Genomic DNA, 18,943 nt, shown 5'->3' with positions numbered 1-18,943 from the left:
GTTCATTTGGGTCAAGTTGCCTTGTAATCAAGGACAACTGGGTGTTTTTCTTGTTTTATTTTGAGTTTCAACTCCCTGTACATAATTTTTGTTCTGTAATTTACAGTGGGGCACTCATTCTTTCTTTGTGGAAGAAAAAAAAAGCAAAATATGATTTGAGCATCTCTGCCTTCTTTTCTATTGTTAGTTATTTTTGTTCCATTTTCCTCTAGAAAAGGTCCTCTCCCAATATAGCTTGTTTTTTTTTTTCTCCCTAAAATCTACATTTCAATCTACATTCAAATTATCTTTACTTTGCTCTCCTTAGTTTATCCTAAGCTTTACCATTCATGACATTTATGAAATGTATGTGGGGAAACTGGACCTTTCTAACTTTTCAAAATACCATGTTAATTAGCATTTACCATATGGTATAATTTTAAGGCTTGTCATTATGCTTGTGGCCATCTGAGATTTATTGGTTTCATTCCTAAAACGGGCATCTGGAGCTAATCTTTACTTCAGGTGTGTTCTGAGCAGATGGAGTAGAGTGAAACTAACACCTCCCCAATTCTTGAACTTATATTAAAATTATGTTTGCTTTTTTATGTGCCGTGTTACAATATACTCATATCGAGCTTGCTAATTATTAAAATCATTGGATTTTTTTTCAGATAAATTGCTGTTTAACTTAGATTTCCTCCATCTTGTACTCATTGAGGCTTTGATTTTTTTTTTTTTGACTCAAGGTTAATACTTTACATATATCCTTATTAAATTTCATTTTGTTAGATTTGGTCAAATGGTTAACCTATCTATAGTTGGTATTTTTAGGATAAGCCTGAGTTTTAGCAAGACCAAAGGAAAAGTTCATTAGGCAGGTGGAAGGGTATAATAGAGTCCCTATGCTTGGAGTCAGAAGATTTGAGTTCGAATCAGTTTTTTCTTCTTAGAGTGCTATATAAAATTTAGCAGTGATTGTTGTGGCTGTTGCTGCTGTTTTTGCTAATTCTTTAAGTACCTAATATGATGAATATGTTTCCTCAAAATCCTGACTTACTCTATTTGGATGATTTGCTCATTGTTAGCATTGGTAGGCTATTTAATTTAAAATACCAAATTTAAAAAATAAGATCAGAGAAAAAGTTATGCAAATTGTTATTAACAAGTACACTTTTGATTGTACATGTTGTACTGGCTGTTCAAGGAAACTATAGAGTGTTTCATATAATTATATCATAACTCTCTATTTCTAGAATATAACAGATATCTAAAGAAGTCCAGTGGAAAACTATTTAGACAAAAGGAGTTATGGAATTTGAATTCTTTTTCTTGTTTTGAAATATTTTTAATAATTAAATCTGAAAGTCACTTTTTCTCCTTTTGTGCAATATTAGAATATGCCACTTAATCCCAAAAGCATCAAGAAAGCATACTTTGAAATGATATAACATGAAAATATTTAAAACTTCAGAGGAAAATCTTTGAAAGCACTAGGTATTTGATTTAAGCACTGAGAAGACAGTAAGTTAAATTGTTTGATTTTTTTTAGATTTGTCATAAGTATTTCCATAGTTTTTACCCTTTTTCTTCACCATTTTTATTAAGATCCAATGGGATGACAGATGCTTTATTTGAATCATCAGTTCTCTAACCTATCTTTTGCAAAGCTGAATTGAGATTCTTTACCTTTTGTAACTCATATAATATTAGTAGGAAACAATGGTGAAATTAACTAGAATCTGTATCTTTTTGCTTTTCTGATTTGGAGCTGGAATAGAGAGCATGTCAATAAGTTGTTGATGGATACTTCTATAAACAAAGAAAGATCATATGCAAAACAATTCAATGATTTCCTTTCCTTTTGAATTTAGTTTGAGAGTACATCTCTGTTGTGAGGAAAGAAAAATGGCCCAAATCCATTGCTTCAGTGTGTCCCATAGGAATTTTTTTTTAAAATAATAAGCTCAAATGATCTATTTCTGCTTACTCATAATCATAGTTCACTGTTGTTGCTCAGTGTCAGTTAACCTGATAATGTAGATATGTTGTGATGGTAGAAGAGAGTTAAAAACAAATTAGTCAATCAACATGTTTTTGTTATTTGCCTGTGATGTGAATAACTAGGCTCTTGGGAACAAAAAGGAAATCAGGAAGAATTAATTGCAAAAACAAGAAGGTTGAATTATGCACATGAAATCCTTTCCTTGATGTTCATCACCAATGAAATGGGAATTAGATTAATTTTTAAACTACAAGATATTATTTCTGTAGATCTTTAGGAAAGAGACTGTATTAGGAAGGGAGATAATAAGTGAATAGGAAGGAACTAATTCGTTTGCATTGTCTTAATGGGTTTTTCATTACAGAATGACATAAACTCTAAATAATCATGGAGAATAACTTTATAACTCATTACTTTTGAATTGTAATGATAATAGAATGTTTTTGAAGAAAGGGATACTATGTTATGATTAAGTAAACCTAAATAACTTTTGAAATAAACAATCATGACTGTGTATGAGAAAAAGAACTTCATAAAGTGAAACATCATAGAATCAAATTTGATGAACCTCAAGGCTCCACCAGCATGGGGCTGGAACTATTAAACAGATACTAAAAAAAGTAAATATATATTTGAGTGATTAGCTGGCTGAAATTAGGTCTATGCAATCTCTCCAAAAGCCAGTTCAAATATTTTATCCTAAACAGTCTTCAAGGTATTGATTCAGACATTTTCAGACTGTTCATATTAATCAATTTTAGTCTTAACCAAATTTATTTCATTTACAGTTGCCAGGCACTGTTCTCTGAACTGGGGATACAAAAAAAAAAAACAAAAACAAAAAACAACCAAAAAAACCCCCCAAACAAACAAAAACCAAAAAACAAAAGCAAAATAAAAAGAAACTTATCAAATCTCAAACAGTCCTTGCTTTTGAGAAGTTTATCTTTTTAAGTATAAAATTAATAATTCCATTCTTGCAAATCAAATTGGAAGCTTTTTGTTTTCTGAGTTCAACTAATTTGTCAACATTTTTCTTGTTTGATTTTCAGCATACATTCATGTGGCTTGCAAATAAAACTAATTGATAGACATTATAGCAGTGCTCCTAGACTATTTAATATATGAACTCAGATGAGCATTCCCTAAGTGGGACTGACTGTGCCCCCAGCTTTGTTTACTAGATCTAAAATGCTATGCTGTATCCTCATGTTTAATGCACAAGTATTGGTTTTTGTTTGATATACTTCCTAAAATAAGTAAATATCTTACCTTTCATCTTGTTTTCTGATCTGTAAATGGGGCTGAAAATTAAAGAAGTTTTTCTGTCAAGATGAGAGATAATGTAATCTAACCCTTTTATTTTATAGGTGAAAAACTGTGATGCAGTAATAGCTAAAACATTTGTCTATAATATGATATCAAGTTAATAGAGGCTGGGACTAAAACAATATAGAAGAGTTAAATGAATACTCATGATAAGATAGCTACTTAGTAGAAGGTTAGGACTAGAACTCAGATATTCTGATTTATAGACAGTCTAGAACTTGTTCCAAAAATAATACAAAATATTGCCTCCTTTGTTATTCCCAAAGATAAATCCAAATCTTTTTCTGGGGGATAGGAGTGGGGAATGGCTAGGATCTATGATTTCATTTGTGTAGTAAACCTATGAGGAGTAAAATTTTTACTAAAATAAATTAGCAACAGTTTTAAAATTTATAATAAATTGGGATACTGAGAATTATAAAAAATATATATGTAAATATATATTATATTGGAACTTTTTTATTTTATATTACCTATATTTTCCACATTTCTTGCTTCTCAGAAAGCTAACTCATAATATTTTTAAAGGAAGAATAAAGTTTAGCCATATTAAGCAAAATATTCAAAAAAGTCTGATATTATTTGAATGTTCCATACTAATGGTCCTCTATCTTTACCCAAAAATAGAGGTAGATTTCTTCTCATATTTCTTCATTGCGATCAAGCTTGGGCAAGAAAATTTCTCAGCCTTATGTTTTTATTTCATTTACATTGTAACTAACAGATTTATTGTTTTCCTGGTTTTGATTACTTCACTTGGCATCAGTGAATATGCTTTTCTATGCTTCTCTGTATTCAATATATTCATTGTTTCTAAAATTACAGTTATTCCTTTGCATGCATGTATCTCAGTTTATTACAAACCTCCCAATTTATGGAAATATGCTTTGTTTCCAGTTCTGTGGTTTCACCAAAAAATGTGCTTCAAATATTATGGTGTATGTGGTTTCTTCCTCCTTTTCCTTCTTTTTCTTCACCTCCTCCTTCTTTTCCTCTTTCTTCTCCTTTTGTTCCCCCTTTTTCTACTTTTTCTCCCCAGTTTACATCCCAAAGATATATTCTATGGAGCAGAAATTATGGACATTTTTTTTCTCTTTCTTCATATATGACTTAGATCTCATCCCCTCTATTTCATCTCCAGAATATTTCTCCAACAAGTATTCCCTCATTCCTTAATATTCATTTACTTTCTATTGCTATTTGGTTCCTTCCTTTTTAAAAATTGTTACTTAAAGATTTTTTAAATTAAAGATTTTTAATAGGTCTTCAGTTTTGTAAACTGATCATTAAAAACTTCTAGTTTTATCACTTTTGTAGTCTGATTTCCAATTTATGAATTTCTAATTTTTTTAGTTTTTATAAAGTTCTTTTAAAATTATTTTATTTTTCTAAATCCATAATTTAAAAACTCTCATATTCATCTTGTTAATTCTCTTTCTATTTATTTTGTTGGTGTATCTTGTAAGGGACATATTATACATGTCCCTCCCCATACTGCATCCCAGAAATTGTAGTGTGTTATCTTTATTTTTGCTTTGATATCATAATTGCAACTTCTGTTTTCTTGGATTCCCTTGATACATAGTAAATTTTATCCTAGCCTTTGATTTTGACTCTCTAAATAGCTTTGTTTTTTCCATGTTTCTTTTATGCAAGACATTGTGGGGTTTTCTTGTGATCCATTTTCCTAATCTTTCATTTTATTGGGTTCATCTTTAACATTTTGGTAATTAGATTTATGTTTTTCTCTAATTTTCTGGTCGTGTGTGTGTGTGTGTGTGTGTGTGTGTGTGTGTGTGTATGTAGATATGTAAGTATGTAGATGTTTAAAGACTTTTATCCCCTTTTGAAAAAGTCACTCTTTTGCCTTGATTAATTTTGTTTAAATTACTTTTATAGAACTTTGTTTCCACTGTCTTCTCCCTTTCAATTTGTTAACTCATTTTTAGTCATCTACTGTTTTCCTCTTACTTAGGCATATTAGTTCATATTCCCCTCTCTGTTTGTCATTTCAAACTTTTTTTGTTTCTTAGGATTTTCCCTGTATTCCTCCCCTCAATAATTTCCTTTTGCTTTTTCATTAATTCTTTTCTGTTCCTGCTTATTCTGCAATTTTATTATCCAAATTAGAGTGTTTATTATTATTTTTAATCTTTTTTTCTTATGGAGTTGAAGCCTCTAAATAACTTAGTTTGAGTTCTCTATTTTAATAAATTTCTATAATATTTTCTTTATAGTTATTGTTTTCATCGTTTTATTTTCTGTGGTTCTTTTTGTTTATATCATCCATTTGTGAGGGAGTTATATAGATAAAAGCAGTACTCCATTGGTACAAATTACCCCATGTCCTAAATCATTCAGTTCAATTTTGCCTCCTACTTTCCTCATGATTATTCTTCCATTAGCAGGTCCATCTTTCTCAGACTTCTAATCATTTTGGGTGCCAGCTGTACCTAGGGACTCTCATGTCCCATTCCCTAGGGAATGATATTGTTAAGATTAAACCTTCACGAGATCTGTTTCTCCAATTACGGAAATGCACCATTTTCCCCATTGACATGCTCTTCAGGAGGACCCTTTCTTTCTCACTGAATTGAAACCCCCTTTTATCCTCATCTTTTGCTCTCATCTGTTACTTCTCCCAGTTTACCATCTCCTTTTCTTTTTAAGACAGGACAGAAATTTCTATTAATTTTCTTTTTACACATGAACTTGATAAGGGTTTTCACACATTCTATTCTGTTCTTCTCCTTCTTTCTCCTCATTTACATATTTTCTGACTGTTCAGTTTTATTCATATATATATATATATATATATATATATATATATATATATTAATATAAGGGAGTAGTGGGATTTAATCCATGGTACTTTAATTCTACTCTTCTACTTTCAAAATGTTCATTTATTACATCTTTATCACTTATGTATTAAAAATGTCAATATCCCTTCTCCTCCAATTAAATTTTTTGGTACCATAGGTCAGTATGTCTTATTAAAAAAGAAACAAAAACATCTTTAAATATGGGGTAATTTATTTCATTGATTCTTTCCTTATTATATTATTCTATTCCTTATTAAATTATTCACTTTACTTATGGTTCTATTGTTTGGGATATTAGCAAGTTGAGTTTTCTGATTATGTCTGTTTTTATGAATGTCTCCAAAGTCTCTTTATTGAATATCTATACTTGTTCATTGATTATGATTAGGCTTAGGTTAGGCTATATAATTTTTGCTTGTAGGTAGTTTTCTTTGGTTGGGAAGAAATTATTCAATTTCCTTCCCAGTTTCTAGTGGGTCTACAACAGTTTTCTGCTATTCAAATTTCCTTTCTATACAATTGAGTCTTTCTTGTGTTTATTTGCAAACTTTTTTTTTGTATAGGAACTGATAGAAATAACCACCATGCCTCTTGGAGCTTTAAGCATAGTGTTGTTGTTTTTTCTTCCTAAAGGTGATCTATGCATTATTTTAATTTATCCTTTGTTTTTCTTTACACAGTTCTGCTTACTTTTTCTTCTGTCATTACAATATTTAGGATTTGACTTGCCATCATTTTCTCCCCTTAGAAAACTAGTGATCTTTAAGTTGTTTTTATTTATCTTCTCTTCCAAATGAAAGAGCAACAAATGGTGAACTAAATAAATATTTTCTCCAATATTTATTAACAAAAACAAAAATAAAAACCTTCAAAAAGTATTATGCATCAGAGATAGAGACAGTTTAATAATATTTGAGACAATAAAATAAGAAACTTAGCAACCTTAAGAATTAATACATGAGAACTCAAATACTTAAAGCACTTAGTTACTCAGACCTTCTCTTCCATTGGTCTCCATGTTATGGTAGGACACATAAGCTAATAATAGGATTATGTAGAGGGACACATAAGATTGTGTTGAGGGACCCAGGCATGGATTCACCCAAAGTCACATAGACTCTGAAGCAGCAGCCACAATAGGCTTTGCCCAGTTATATGAAAACAAAAGGGAGAAATTGGGCTTTCTTCTGCAGGGAACCACATGGCTGTAGTGATTGCCCAGAATATCCATTCTTCATATTATGCAGACATGAACTTTAATAGGATGGACAGGGGCCAGGAATGAGCTAAGCTTGGAGCCATTGGTGACAGCTCCTTCTGTGAAATGGTAATTGACTTCTCTGTATGTGATATCCCCAGTGAATCCCTTTTCTGTGATATTATCAGCACTGATAACCTGAGTTTCTTTTATATATTTGGCCATGTTAAACTGCTCTGGTTCTTGGTTTGTGGGGGGGCTTTACTTGTGGGTTTATTATCTCAGGCTAGTTCTTAGTTGAGTTTAACTTAGTCTCGGATGAATCCTTGAGTAATGGTGCAGTACTCCTGGTGGACTGTTGCTGTTGATCTCAATGATTGCTTGGTAGCCTGTAGATTCACTTGCTGATATTATCAAGAGGCCCAGTAGATTCAGTGTGTATTACTGATTACTGATGTGTAATTCAATGGGCTATTCAGGGCACTTTTCTGTACAGTGTGCCTTTTAAGGGAAAGTGATAAAAGCCAGGTGAGCATTTTTGATCTGCCTCAAAGTGATTTTCACTGTTCAGTTGAATCTACTACATCCTGCTAATGCCTGACCTCCAACTTCCGTTGAGAAGAGGAGCCAAACTTTCCATTGATCTTTTGCCTCAATCTCCTAATGAGAGGAGACAAGGGTCCCAGTCAAACATCTTCCAATTGCCCCAAAATGACAACTTTCATCTGTGCTTAAACTTTCATCTTATGCTTCCCCTTATTAAGATGAAGAGAACCTTTGGTGCAAAGAGGAACATCTTCCCTTTGATCTCAGATCTTGAATCTCATGGAACTGTTCTGGTTGGGTCCATTGTTTACATTATATAACCTCAACTGAGCTATCATTACTGATAGACATTCTTATCATATATACCTTATCAATTCCTTATCCTAATCTTTACAGCAGTTCTTCCAAACCTTTTCATCTCTCCTTAATCTCCTCTCACTCTTCCCCCTCTTCCAGAGAAGAGAAACTTCTTATATTTTACAGAAAAAAATGAGGCCATTCACCAAAAGTTCCCTTTTCTTCTTTCTTCCTCATTTCACATTATGTCTTTTGCTATTTCTTCTATCACACTTGTCTCACATGATGAACTAGATTTATTCTTTGACTAGACTAAACTGCTTCAATAATCCCATTCCATTCCATCTCTTTCAACAGATTGTCTCCTCTGTTATTTACACTCCATCATTTGCTTTCAATCTGTCTATTTGCTCATTTCCTACTTTGTAAAATATGTTCTGGTCTCCTTCATCCTAAAAAATCCCTCCCCATCCTTCCATTCATCCTAATAGGACAATAGTCCTATATATATATATAGATATATAGATATATATATCTATATATCTATATATATATATATATTTTAGCCTTTTGTGACTAAAATATTTGAAAAGACAGTTTAGTAAATGTTTAACAACTGGCTATCTGGGAGAATGACACTATTTTAAGTTTAGTATGTGTTATTTACATTTTCTAATTTCTTTAATCTAAACAATACAGTAATAAATCAAGCTATGATTTTTAGCTTTTGCCATTTTCTTAGCTATAAAAGTTCACAAAGAATATTTTAAAATGAGCTCTTGTGAGCTGTGTACAAGATATTTCCAGTGTACTCCTGAATTTTTCCTTATCTACTATTCTACCTACTTCTCCCTACCTCCAATATTTGGAACTAAAGTCTGGGTTATTTTGTATTAGACATGAAATAATGATCTCAGTCCTTGGAGTGACTGTGACAGACCTGAAACAAGGTCTAGTACATCTTAGAGGGTATTTATTTGCTCTCACATTATTGATTGGATAGCAGGTCATTAATGATTTTAAACCTATTTTTTGCCCTTAATCATGGAATCTCATGATGGGAATAGGTTAAATCTCTGAGGCCGACCTGAAATCATCAGGTCTTGCTGTTCTGAAGCTTTTGACCTATTGATCAAACCTTGCTAGGAGGTGATAAGAAGATTAAGGAGCAGGTAAATAAAAAGTACATTTAGTTATGTTTGTGTGTATGTGTGTGCGTGCAGGTGCATGCATGTGCACATATGCTCATGAGTATTTTTCAAAAACCACCCATGCTATTTAATTTTTTTAAATAAAAGAAATAATTTGATTTGCATCTTTTTATTCTTTCAATCAAATGTTAATAGTTTTTGTAGAGTTCTATGTGACTTTCCTTAGGCTCTTTCTGGTGAGTAATAGGTAATATATAGTACTTGATTTAACATGAGTATTAAATAACCAGGTTGTGCTAGAAATGTGGAGTGCTTCTCCTTATTCTCTTTTGGTTTACTTAGCCTGGAGCCTTTATGGATTGATTTAAAGAATGTTAATTGTTTATGTCCATGAAATTTTTTACAAATAGTTATCTCTCAAACTTAGCTTACCCACTGAGGATAACAGTTGGTATTGAAGAAAAGTGAGAAACATAAATTTTATATATTTTTATTCAATGTAAAAATGCATCTGAAGCTTGATAAACTGTTTCTTTCTTTCTTTCTTTTTTTCATTCATTCATTCATTCATTCATTTATTTATTTAAATTATAGTTTTTATTTACCAGATATATGCATGGGTAATTTTGCAGCATTGACAATTGCCAAACCTTTTTGTTCCAATTTTCCCCCTCCTCCCCCCCCCCAGATGGCAGGTTGACCACTAAATATTAAATATATTAAAGTATAAATTAAATACAATATATGTATACATGTCCAAACAGTGGTTTTGCTGTACAAAAAGAATCAGACTTTGAGACAGTGTACAATTATCCTGTGAAGGAAATCTAAAATGTAGGTGGACAAAAATAGAGGGATTGGGACTTCTACGTAGCGGTTCATAGTCATCTCCCAGAGTTCTTTCGCTGGGTGTAGCTGTTTCAGTTCATTACTGCTCTGTTGGAACTGATTTGGTTCATCTCATTGTTGAAGAGGGCCATGTCCATCAGAATTGATCATCATATAATATTGTTGTTGAAGTATATAATGATTTCTTGGTCCTGCTCATTTCACTCAGCATCAGTTCATGTAAGTCTCTCCAGGCCTTTCTGAAATCATCCTGTTGATCATTTCTTACAGAACAATATTAATATACCACAATTTATTCAGCCATTCTCCAATTGATGGGCATCCACTCAGTTTCCAGTTTCTGGCCACAAACATTCTTGCACATACAGGTCCCTTTCCCTTCTTTAAGATTTCTTTGGGATATAAGCCCAGTAGTAACACTGCTGGGTCAAAGGGCATGCACAATTTGATAACTTTTTGAGCATAGTTTATAAACTGTTTCTTTAACAAACCATGAACTCACTCTCCTGAGCCACAGAGTATCCTGACTCCATTTAAAGTAGGTAAAGAGATCCATTATTCTAATCCACTCATATCTCTAGTAAGCACATGTGAGTGATTGCTTTTCAATATTGATTTTGATGCCAGATGTATAAATCTCCCATTTGACAAGCAAGAAAAAAGGTAATCATTCTTTTCTCAACTTTGTTACCTTAATTGTTTAAGCTCTATGTCTTCAGCCATAGTTTGCTTTGATATATGAACAGGAATTCTCTTCTGGTTTTTAGAACATAAAAAAGTGATTTGTGTTGGCTCATCTTTGTAATAAAGGCAGAAAAGCAGAAAGTTTGGAGGCTGATGTAACCTTTTCTTTCTCTTTTTGTTTCTTTTGCCTATTTGTTTCTAATCAGGTACGATTATATGCGAGACCTGATGCAGTCAGAAGAGGATCTGGAGATTATGCTCTCCATATAACAAAGAGATTGATAGAGTTTTATGAAGACTACTTCAAAGTGCCCTATTCTCTACCAAAATTAGGTAAGATTTTCTTCAGTCTTTATTATAGCAAGAAGAACTGAAAAACTGAGTCTATATTTTCTTGTTTTTTAAAATTTCTTTTTAAATTATGAAGTTCACAAACATCAACAATTATTTCCATGTAAAATATATGGAAAATGAGAATTTCATAAGTAATCATGGATCAGCTGTGTGTGAAACTTGTTTAAAAATATATCTATATATACATACACACATATATACATATATATATATATACATACACACATATATACATATATATGTATATGTCTGTATACATACATACATCCCATTCCTAAAGGCACAATACTTTTCCTTGTATTGATATGTTCTAATTTGCTCGAAGTACCCTTAATTTATAAGTATGCCCCCCTAGTTTCTAGAATTTTGCTGCTACAAAAATGTTATTATTTTTTCTAAATTTTCTAAATTTTCTCCTGTTTTTTAAAATTTTGGGGGAGATATAAACTTAGTGAGATATTTTTTACCTTACTCGGTAGGCCACAATTCATTGACATTTTGAGTATAATTGCTTTGCAGAGTGATTGTATCAATTCACAAACCTACCAATTGTAGATTAGTGTTCTTGTATTCTCCTATCCCCTAAAATCTAGTTGATAGAAGATGGAAAGAAACTAAAAATTATTTTTATTTGAACTTCTTCTATCAATGATTTGGAATATCTTTATGTGATTTTTGATAGCTTGCATTTCTTCCTTTGAGAACTGCTGATTCAGAATATTTGGTCCATTATCTGTTGGAAAATAATTCTCCTTTTTATATATCAGAGCCATTTTCTTGTGTATCTGGAACATCAGAAACTTATCAGAAAATTTTGTGGTAAATATTTTTGCCTACTGATATTTTCTAAATATGAATTGTATTGATATAGCTTAAAATTTTTTTTACATAAAACATTTGTAATTTTCTATACGCATATTTGCCTATTTTTATATCTTTTGATCCTACTTATCCCTTTGTGAAGAATTTTCCTCTTATGCATGGTAACAAATAGTATTTTTTTTCCTCCTGCTCATTTATTTATCTGATATGATTTTTTTTATCATTACTTTAGATCATGAATCTATTTGAAGCTTATTTTGTGATATACAGTGATTTCTTGGTCTGAACTCAAGTTGTGTTATATAACTTCTCATTTTTCCTTGCAATTTTTCTTGAAATCATTAGGCCATTACATTAGCTTACAGATTTTTCAAGTATAGTACCGTACAACTACATTAATTTTCTTCTGCATTTTATATAATTATTCTGTTACACTGATTAATATGTCAAAAAGGAAAGGCAAAATCAGAAAATAAAAAGGAAAAAAGAAGAGGGATAATTAGCATAACATATGAAAACATAAATATCTCAAAATATGTTCAATGCATCACATTTGTAGCCATCTTACCTCTGTAAATATAAATGGCAAAGTACTGTCTCCCATTAAAATGTCATATAATGGTGGCAATTGATAGTTAATCAAGCCTAACACTGGATGCATCCATTGGATATCTCCTAGCAATTTCTGAAAGTCACTTGAGGCATTTAGCTTCTCTGTTCTTAAGGAAAGCTTTTGTACTGTAAGCACCTTAAGGTATACTTCATATCCTAAATATTGAAAAGGAGCATGTCTTTAAATTTTTTCTGGAGCTATATGCAATTTTCAGTTCCTTAGTGTTTCTATGGTCTTTTGTAGACATACTTCTAATATTTGCTCCTCAGGGGCACATCTCAATATATTATCCATGTAGTAATAACATAATTTTTGGAAATAGTTTTCTTACTGGACTAAGAGCAGTGGCAACATACATTTGACATGCAGTAGGGCTATTTTTCATTCTCTGTGGCAAAACTGTCCATTCATATCTTTTATAAGGCTCAGCTAAGTTGATGCTATGCACTGAAAAGGCAAATCTTTTCATATCCTTCTTATACAGAGGGACAGATAGTTTCCATCTGTTCATTTACCTTTCTTAAATCAGTCAACATCCTCCATTTTCCAGATTTCTTTTTTACAACAAGTACGGGGGAATTCCAAGGACTAATTTTTCTTTAAATGTTTGGTAGAATTCATATATAAATGCATCTGGTCATGGGGATTTTTTCCTGGGGAGTTGATTAATAGCTTGTTCCATTTTTTTTTCCTGAAATGGGACTATTTAAGCAATTTACTTCCTCCTCTGTTAATCTAGGAAGCCTATATTTTTGGAGGTAGTCATCCATTTCACTTAAGTTATCAAATTTATTGGCATAAAGTTGGGTAAAATAAGTCAGTATTGCTCTAATTTCATCTTCATTGGTGGAAAGATCCCCCTTTTCATTTTTAAGACTAACAATTTGATTTTCCTCTTTCCTTGTTCTGATCAGATTTACCAAAGGTTTACCTATTTTATTGGCTTTTTCATAAAACCAACTCTTAGTTTTATTTATTAATTCAATAGTTTTTTTTTCTTACTTTCAATATAATTGATTTCTCCTTTTAATGTTAAAATTTCAAATGTAGTTTTTGGTTTGGGGTTTTTAATTTGGTCTTTTTCTAGCTTTTTAAGTTGCAGGCCCAATTCATTGATCTTCTCTTTCTCTATTTTATTCAAGTAAGCCTCTAAAGATATAAAATTTCCCCTTATTACCGCCTTAGTTGCAACCCACAAATGTTGGTATGATGTCTCATCATTGTCATTATCTTGGGTGAAATTATTAATTGTTTCTATAATTTGCTATTTCACCCAATCATTCTTTAAGATGAGATCATTTAGTTTCCAATTACTTTCTGGTCTATTTGCCCCTAACTTCTTATTGAATGTAGTTTTTATTACATTGTGATCTATTTCTAACTTCCTGCATTTAATTCAGAGATCTTTATGTCCTAATATATGGTCAATTTTTGTATAGGTTCTATGAACTGCTGAGAAGAAAGTACACTCCTTTCTATCACCATTCAGTTTTCTCCAAAGATCTATCATACCTAATTTTTCTAATGATCTTTTTACCTCCTTAATTTCTTTCTTATTTGTTTTGTGGTTTGATTTATCTAGTTCTGAGAGTGCAAGGTTGAGATATCCTACTATTATAGTTTTGCTGTCTATTTCTTCTTGCAGCTCTCTTAACTTTTCCTTTAGGAAGTTAGATGCCATACCACTTGGTGCATATATGTTTAGTATTGATATGGCTTCATTGTCTATGCTACCCTTTAGCAGAATATAGTTTCCTTCCTTATCTCTTTTAATTAGATTAATTTCTGCTTTTGCTTGATCTGATATAAGGATGGCCACCCCTGTTTTTTGACTTCACTTGAAGCATAATAGATTCTGCTCCAGCCTTTTACCTTTACACTGTAAGTATCTCCCTGGTTTAAATGTATTTCATGTAAGCAATGTATTGTAGGGTTCTGACTTTTTATCTAGTCTGCTATCCACCTCCGCTTAATGGGAGAGTTCATCCTATTCACATTTACAGTTAAAATTACTAATTCTGTATTTCCTGCCATCATATTATACCCAGATTATGCTTTTTTCCCCCTTATTTCCCCCTGAACCCTTTCCCCAGTATTAAACTTATGGGCCACACTTGTGTCATGCAGCCCTCCCTTTTTAGTATCCCTCCCCCCTCCTTTAAATCCCTTCCCCTTTCTTGAACCCTTCCCTTATTACTTTTTTTCATTTGCTCTTTTTCCCCCTACCTTTTAATGAGGGGAGAGAGAATTCTCTGAAAAACAAATATGTCAGTTATTAACTCTTTGAGCCTACTCTGATGAGAGTAAGATTCACACAATGTTCCTCCCTCTCTCTAAATTCCCTCAGATATGGCAAATTTTCTTTGCCTCTTCCTGGGATGTATTTTCCCTCTTTTTATCTCCTTTTTTCCCATTTTCTGATACTATCCCCTTTCCCTTTCTACTTCCCATTTTTTATGTTATATCAGTAAAATCAAATTATACATGTGGACTTTCTGTATATCCACAACAGAAATACAGTTCTCAAGAGTTCTTTTTACCTTTTTCTGCTTCTCTTGAGTCTTGTGGTTGGAGATCAAATTTTTTATTTAGATTTGATTTTTTTTCTTAGAAACAAATGGAATTCCTCTGTTTCATTAAATCTTCATCTTCTTCCATGGAAGAAAATTCTAAACTTAGCAGTGTAGTTTATTCTTGGCTGCATTCCAAGTTCTTTTGCCTTTTGGAATAACAGATTCCAGGCCCTTCCATCCTTTAATATGAATGCAGCCAGGTCTTGGGTGACCCTTATTGGGGCACCTCGATATTTGAATTGTTTTTTCCTGGCTGCTTGCAATATTTTTTCCTTAGTCTGATAGTTCTGTAGCTTAGCCACAATATTCCGTGGAGGTTTTTTTTTTTGTTTGTTTTGTTTTTTGGTCTTTTTCAGAAGGTGTTCAATGAATTCTTTCAATGCCTATTTTCCCTTCTGTTTCTATTATCTCTGGACAGTTCTCTTTGATGAGTTCCTGTAAAATAGAATCTAGACTCTTTTTTTCATCATAATTTTCAGGAAGTCCAATGATCCTTAGATTATCTCTCCTAGATCTATTTTCCAGGTCTATAAATTTTCCCAGTTAATATTTGATGTTTTTCTCCAGATTTTCATTTTTTTAAAATTTTAGTTGACTGATTTTTGGTGTCTCAATGATTCATTCACTTCTATTTATTCAGTCCTGGTTTTTAATGAGTTATTTTCTTCATTCACATTTTTTAGTTTTTTTTTTTTTTTTTTTTTTGTATATGTCCAATTGAGTTTTTAAATGAATTATTTTGCTCTGTGGAATTTTTTTCCATTTCACTAATTTTTTTTTTAGTGAGTTATTTTCTTTTTCCAATTCACAAATCCTACTTTCTTGAGAATTCTTTATCTTTTCCAATTCAGAAATCCTACTTTCCTGTGATTTTTTAATCTTTTCCATTTCACAAATTTTGTTTCCTTGCATTTCCTGTGAATTATTTATCTTTTCCAATTCAAATTTCAGGACATTGTTGCTCTCTAGCATAGCTTCTCTTTCCTTTGCCCATTTATGTTTCCAACTTTCCTTTCAGGTCTTTAATAGTCTCTTCTAGGAGTTATGTAATGGGGACCAAGTAACATTCCCCTTCAGGGTATTATCTGGAGACTGTCTGCTGTTAGCCTCTTCAGGTTTAGAGATCTGCTCTTTTTCTAAACAGAAGCTGTCAATTGTTCTCTTCAATTTCTTACTCATTTTTAATAACCTGTGGGGGTCTGCTTTCTGAATAAGGGGTTCCCAGCTTCCTCTACAGAACAGAATATGGAAGGGTCTTGTGAATGGGTTGGAAAAGGTACAAAGGTGCTCTGTGAGAGAGTTCCCTCACCCCCCACAGGAAGTGATTCAGAGCCGGGTTGAGGGTGTGCCCAGTGAAGGACCCCCGCTTTGTTGCCTAGTGATAGCCCTAACACTAGAGGCTGAACAGTGAAAGCGTCACAACCCCAGGCCAAAGCCCCCCTGTGAGGCCTTGGATATTAGCAGCTGACCAGCAAGTAGCCCCGGTGCACAGACTGGAAGTATCTCTGCCCTGGGAAGCACAGTCACTTTTGCAGGGGTTTTGCTGCTGTAGAAGTTCCACTGCCTCAGGCCAAGCCCCCCACTGTGAGATTAGAGGCTGCCCCGGGGTGTGTCCCCCCCACTGCCTTGCAGGTTCTTAACTGCCCCAAGGAAAAGCCCAGGATAGCAGAAGGTGTGCAGTGATTTGTGCTGTCTCACTTCCGGTTTGGGGTAGCTATAGGCAGTTTCTGGCATGTTTTTTTTTTTTTTTTTTTTTTTTTAAGTAGCTTGACTTCTCTGCTGGTCTGCTCTTTTGCAAGCAGAGTAGAGCTATCAGCCTATGCCAGAATCCTCTGTCTCAGTAGCTTATCTAACACCAGAGGCCTCTCCAGCCCAATTGGCACAGTAAGCTAGCCTTTAGTCTATCTCTGTCTGTGCTGGTGTTTTTCTCCCTTCCTTCTTTACAGACCTTTTCTGATGAAGTTCCAGATTCTCTTCAGCCGATAAGTTGTTGTGTTTCTAATCTTCCTGATTTTTACCAGTCCAGCATTATTTTGAGGCTGAATTAAATAGTTTTTATTGAGGATATAAGAGAACTTAGAAGTTCACATGTATCTTCTCTGCCATCTTGGCTCCACCCCAGACATACTAATTTCCTATTGGGACTATTTATTGTTATCTCTGTGTAGATAATGCATGTAGCTATATATTTTTTGATATCTTATGATTTGTCTGATTGATATCTACTAAATACAAATTATGCTCAAAGGAACTGAGTTCCTCCTAGGATGAAAAAAACTAAAAAAAAGTTTAGCCTGAATAAAAGTAGTAATAAGTGAGGATAAAAGTTACTTAAAGTGTTTTAAGGATTCTAGAATAAAACACTGACTGCTTCAAATAATTCTGTTTGGCTTTACAGGGTAGAATCAGGGTAAACATACAAAAAGGTCAATTTAGGCTTTTTCTCAGGGGACCAAAACAAAACACAACTTATTATTGAGAGCTGTCCAATTTAGCCATGGTTCAGTGGGAAACTCTGACAGCTGCCTTCAAGTATTTGAAGGGTTGTCATGTGAATATTAGATCTCTATTTGGCCCCAGAAACAGATCTAGGAACAATGAGAACAAGTTACAAAAGTAATGTTTATAACTGAAGTAAGGAAAAACTTTTTGATAGTTACAACTATCTATGTTAGTTCAAATCCCCCTCTCTAAAGCTTCTTACCAATGAGATCTCAGGAAAGTGTCCTAACATCTATGGATTTTAGTTGCTTCATCTGGAACATAGTGAGTTGGACTCAATGACCCCTCCCAGGCCTTTGTCCATTATCCTCTTATTAAGCAAAGTCCAAATAACCATTGCTTGGTGTAATATAATAGGAATTTTTTGGGTAACACAGTTTGAACTAGATGATGAAAGACTTTTTAAAATTCTATACTTGCTTTAGTCCTAGGTTCCAACATAAGAACTAGCAATTCATATCTAAAATATCTCTGATATTGTTAGTGTGGGTACTCCACCAGACAAAACAAACTGGAATCCTACTATGTCTTAGCTGGCCAGATTTTTTTTATGTTGCAGTGGCCAAAATATAAGATTATCTTATAGAAAAAAATAGCTGATGAAAGATTTAAGAAAAATGAAGAGAAAAATAAGTTTTCATAAGCTTAGAGCAAAATTTCAGAGTACAGAATCATAAAGTTAGGACAATTTTAAGTGATGATGAAGTAAAAAATATTGAAGATATCACTTAGGGAATTCTACTTAATTCATTCATAGGAACTTGATTTGACTATTGTTTCTACCACATAGAGTGACATTAAGTTAATCAATCAAACCATAAACATTTAAGGATGAACTGTGTGTCAGGCACTATGCTAAGCATTGTTCTAAATAACTTGTCTGGGTCTCAGTTTCCCCATCTGTAAAATGAGAGATAGGATTCTAATTCTTCCTAAGTACCTCTCTGCTCTAAATCTTTGATTCTATGATTCCTGTGGATGCCTGAAATGAAATATTCAGGTCATGGGAGTTGAATAAGTCGATGCATTAGGAGAACATAGTATGTAAAGGGACATCAAGGTATATATTGATATCCCAGGAATTAGTGCAAGGAGTTGAAGGAGACAAAAGGACTTTAAGCCAAATATTTAATATCTTGAGAAAGATACCCTAAAATGATTACAACAAGGAATCTGGCCTGGGAAATATAAATAGAACTCATGTCTTCCTGACTCC

General features: G+C 32.8%; 1 protein-coding gene across 3 annotated transcripts in view; it reads left to right on the top strand.

Moving 5' to 3' along the window:
• The window catches only part of TRHDE (thyrotropin releasing hormone degrading enzyme), a 563,478-nt gene that overhangs the window by 150,891 nt on the left and 393,644 nt on the right, over positions 1-18,943 (top strand). For all 3 annotated transcript variants that reach the window (XM_074270526.1, XM_074270525.1, XM_074270528.1), the window contains exon 3: positions 11,070-11,196. In XM_074270526.1, coding sequence (XP_074126627.1) covers positions 11,070-11,196 — 127 coding nt within the window. The remainder of the gene's footprint in view (positions 1-11,069; positions 11,197-18,943) is intronic.

Source organism: Sminthopsis crassicaudata, chromosome 5, assembly GCF_048593235.1.
Source record: "Sminthopsis crassicaudata isolate SCR6 chromosome 5, ASM4859323v1, whole genome shotgun sequence".
In the NCBI taxonomy this organism is placed as follows: Eukaryota; Metazoa; Chordata; class Mammalia; order Dasyuromorphia; family Dasyuridae; genus Sminthopsis; species Sminthopsis crassicaudata.
This window is presented reverse-complemented; position numbering and strand designations above follow the sequence as displayed.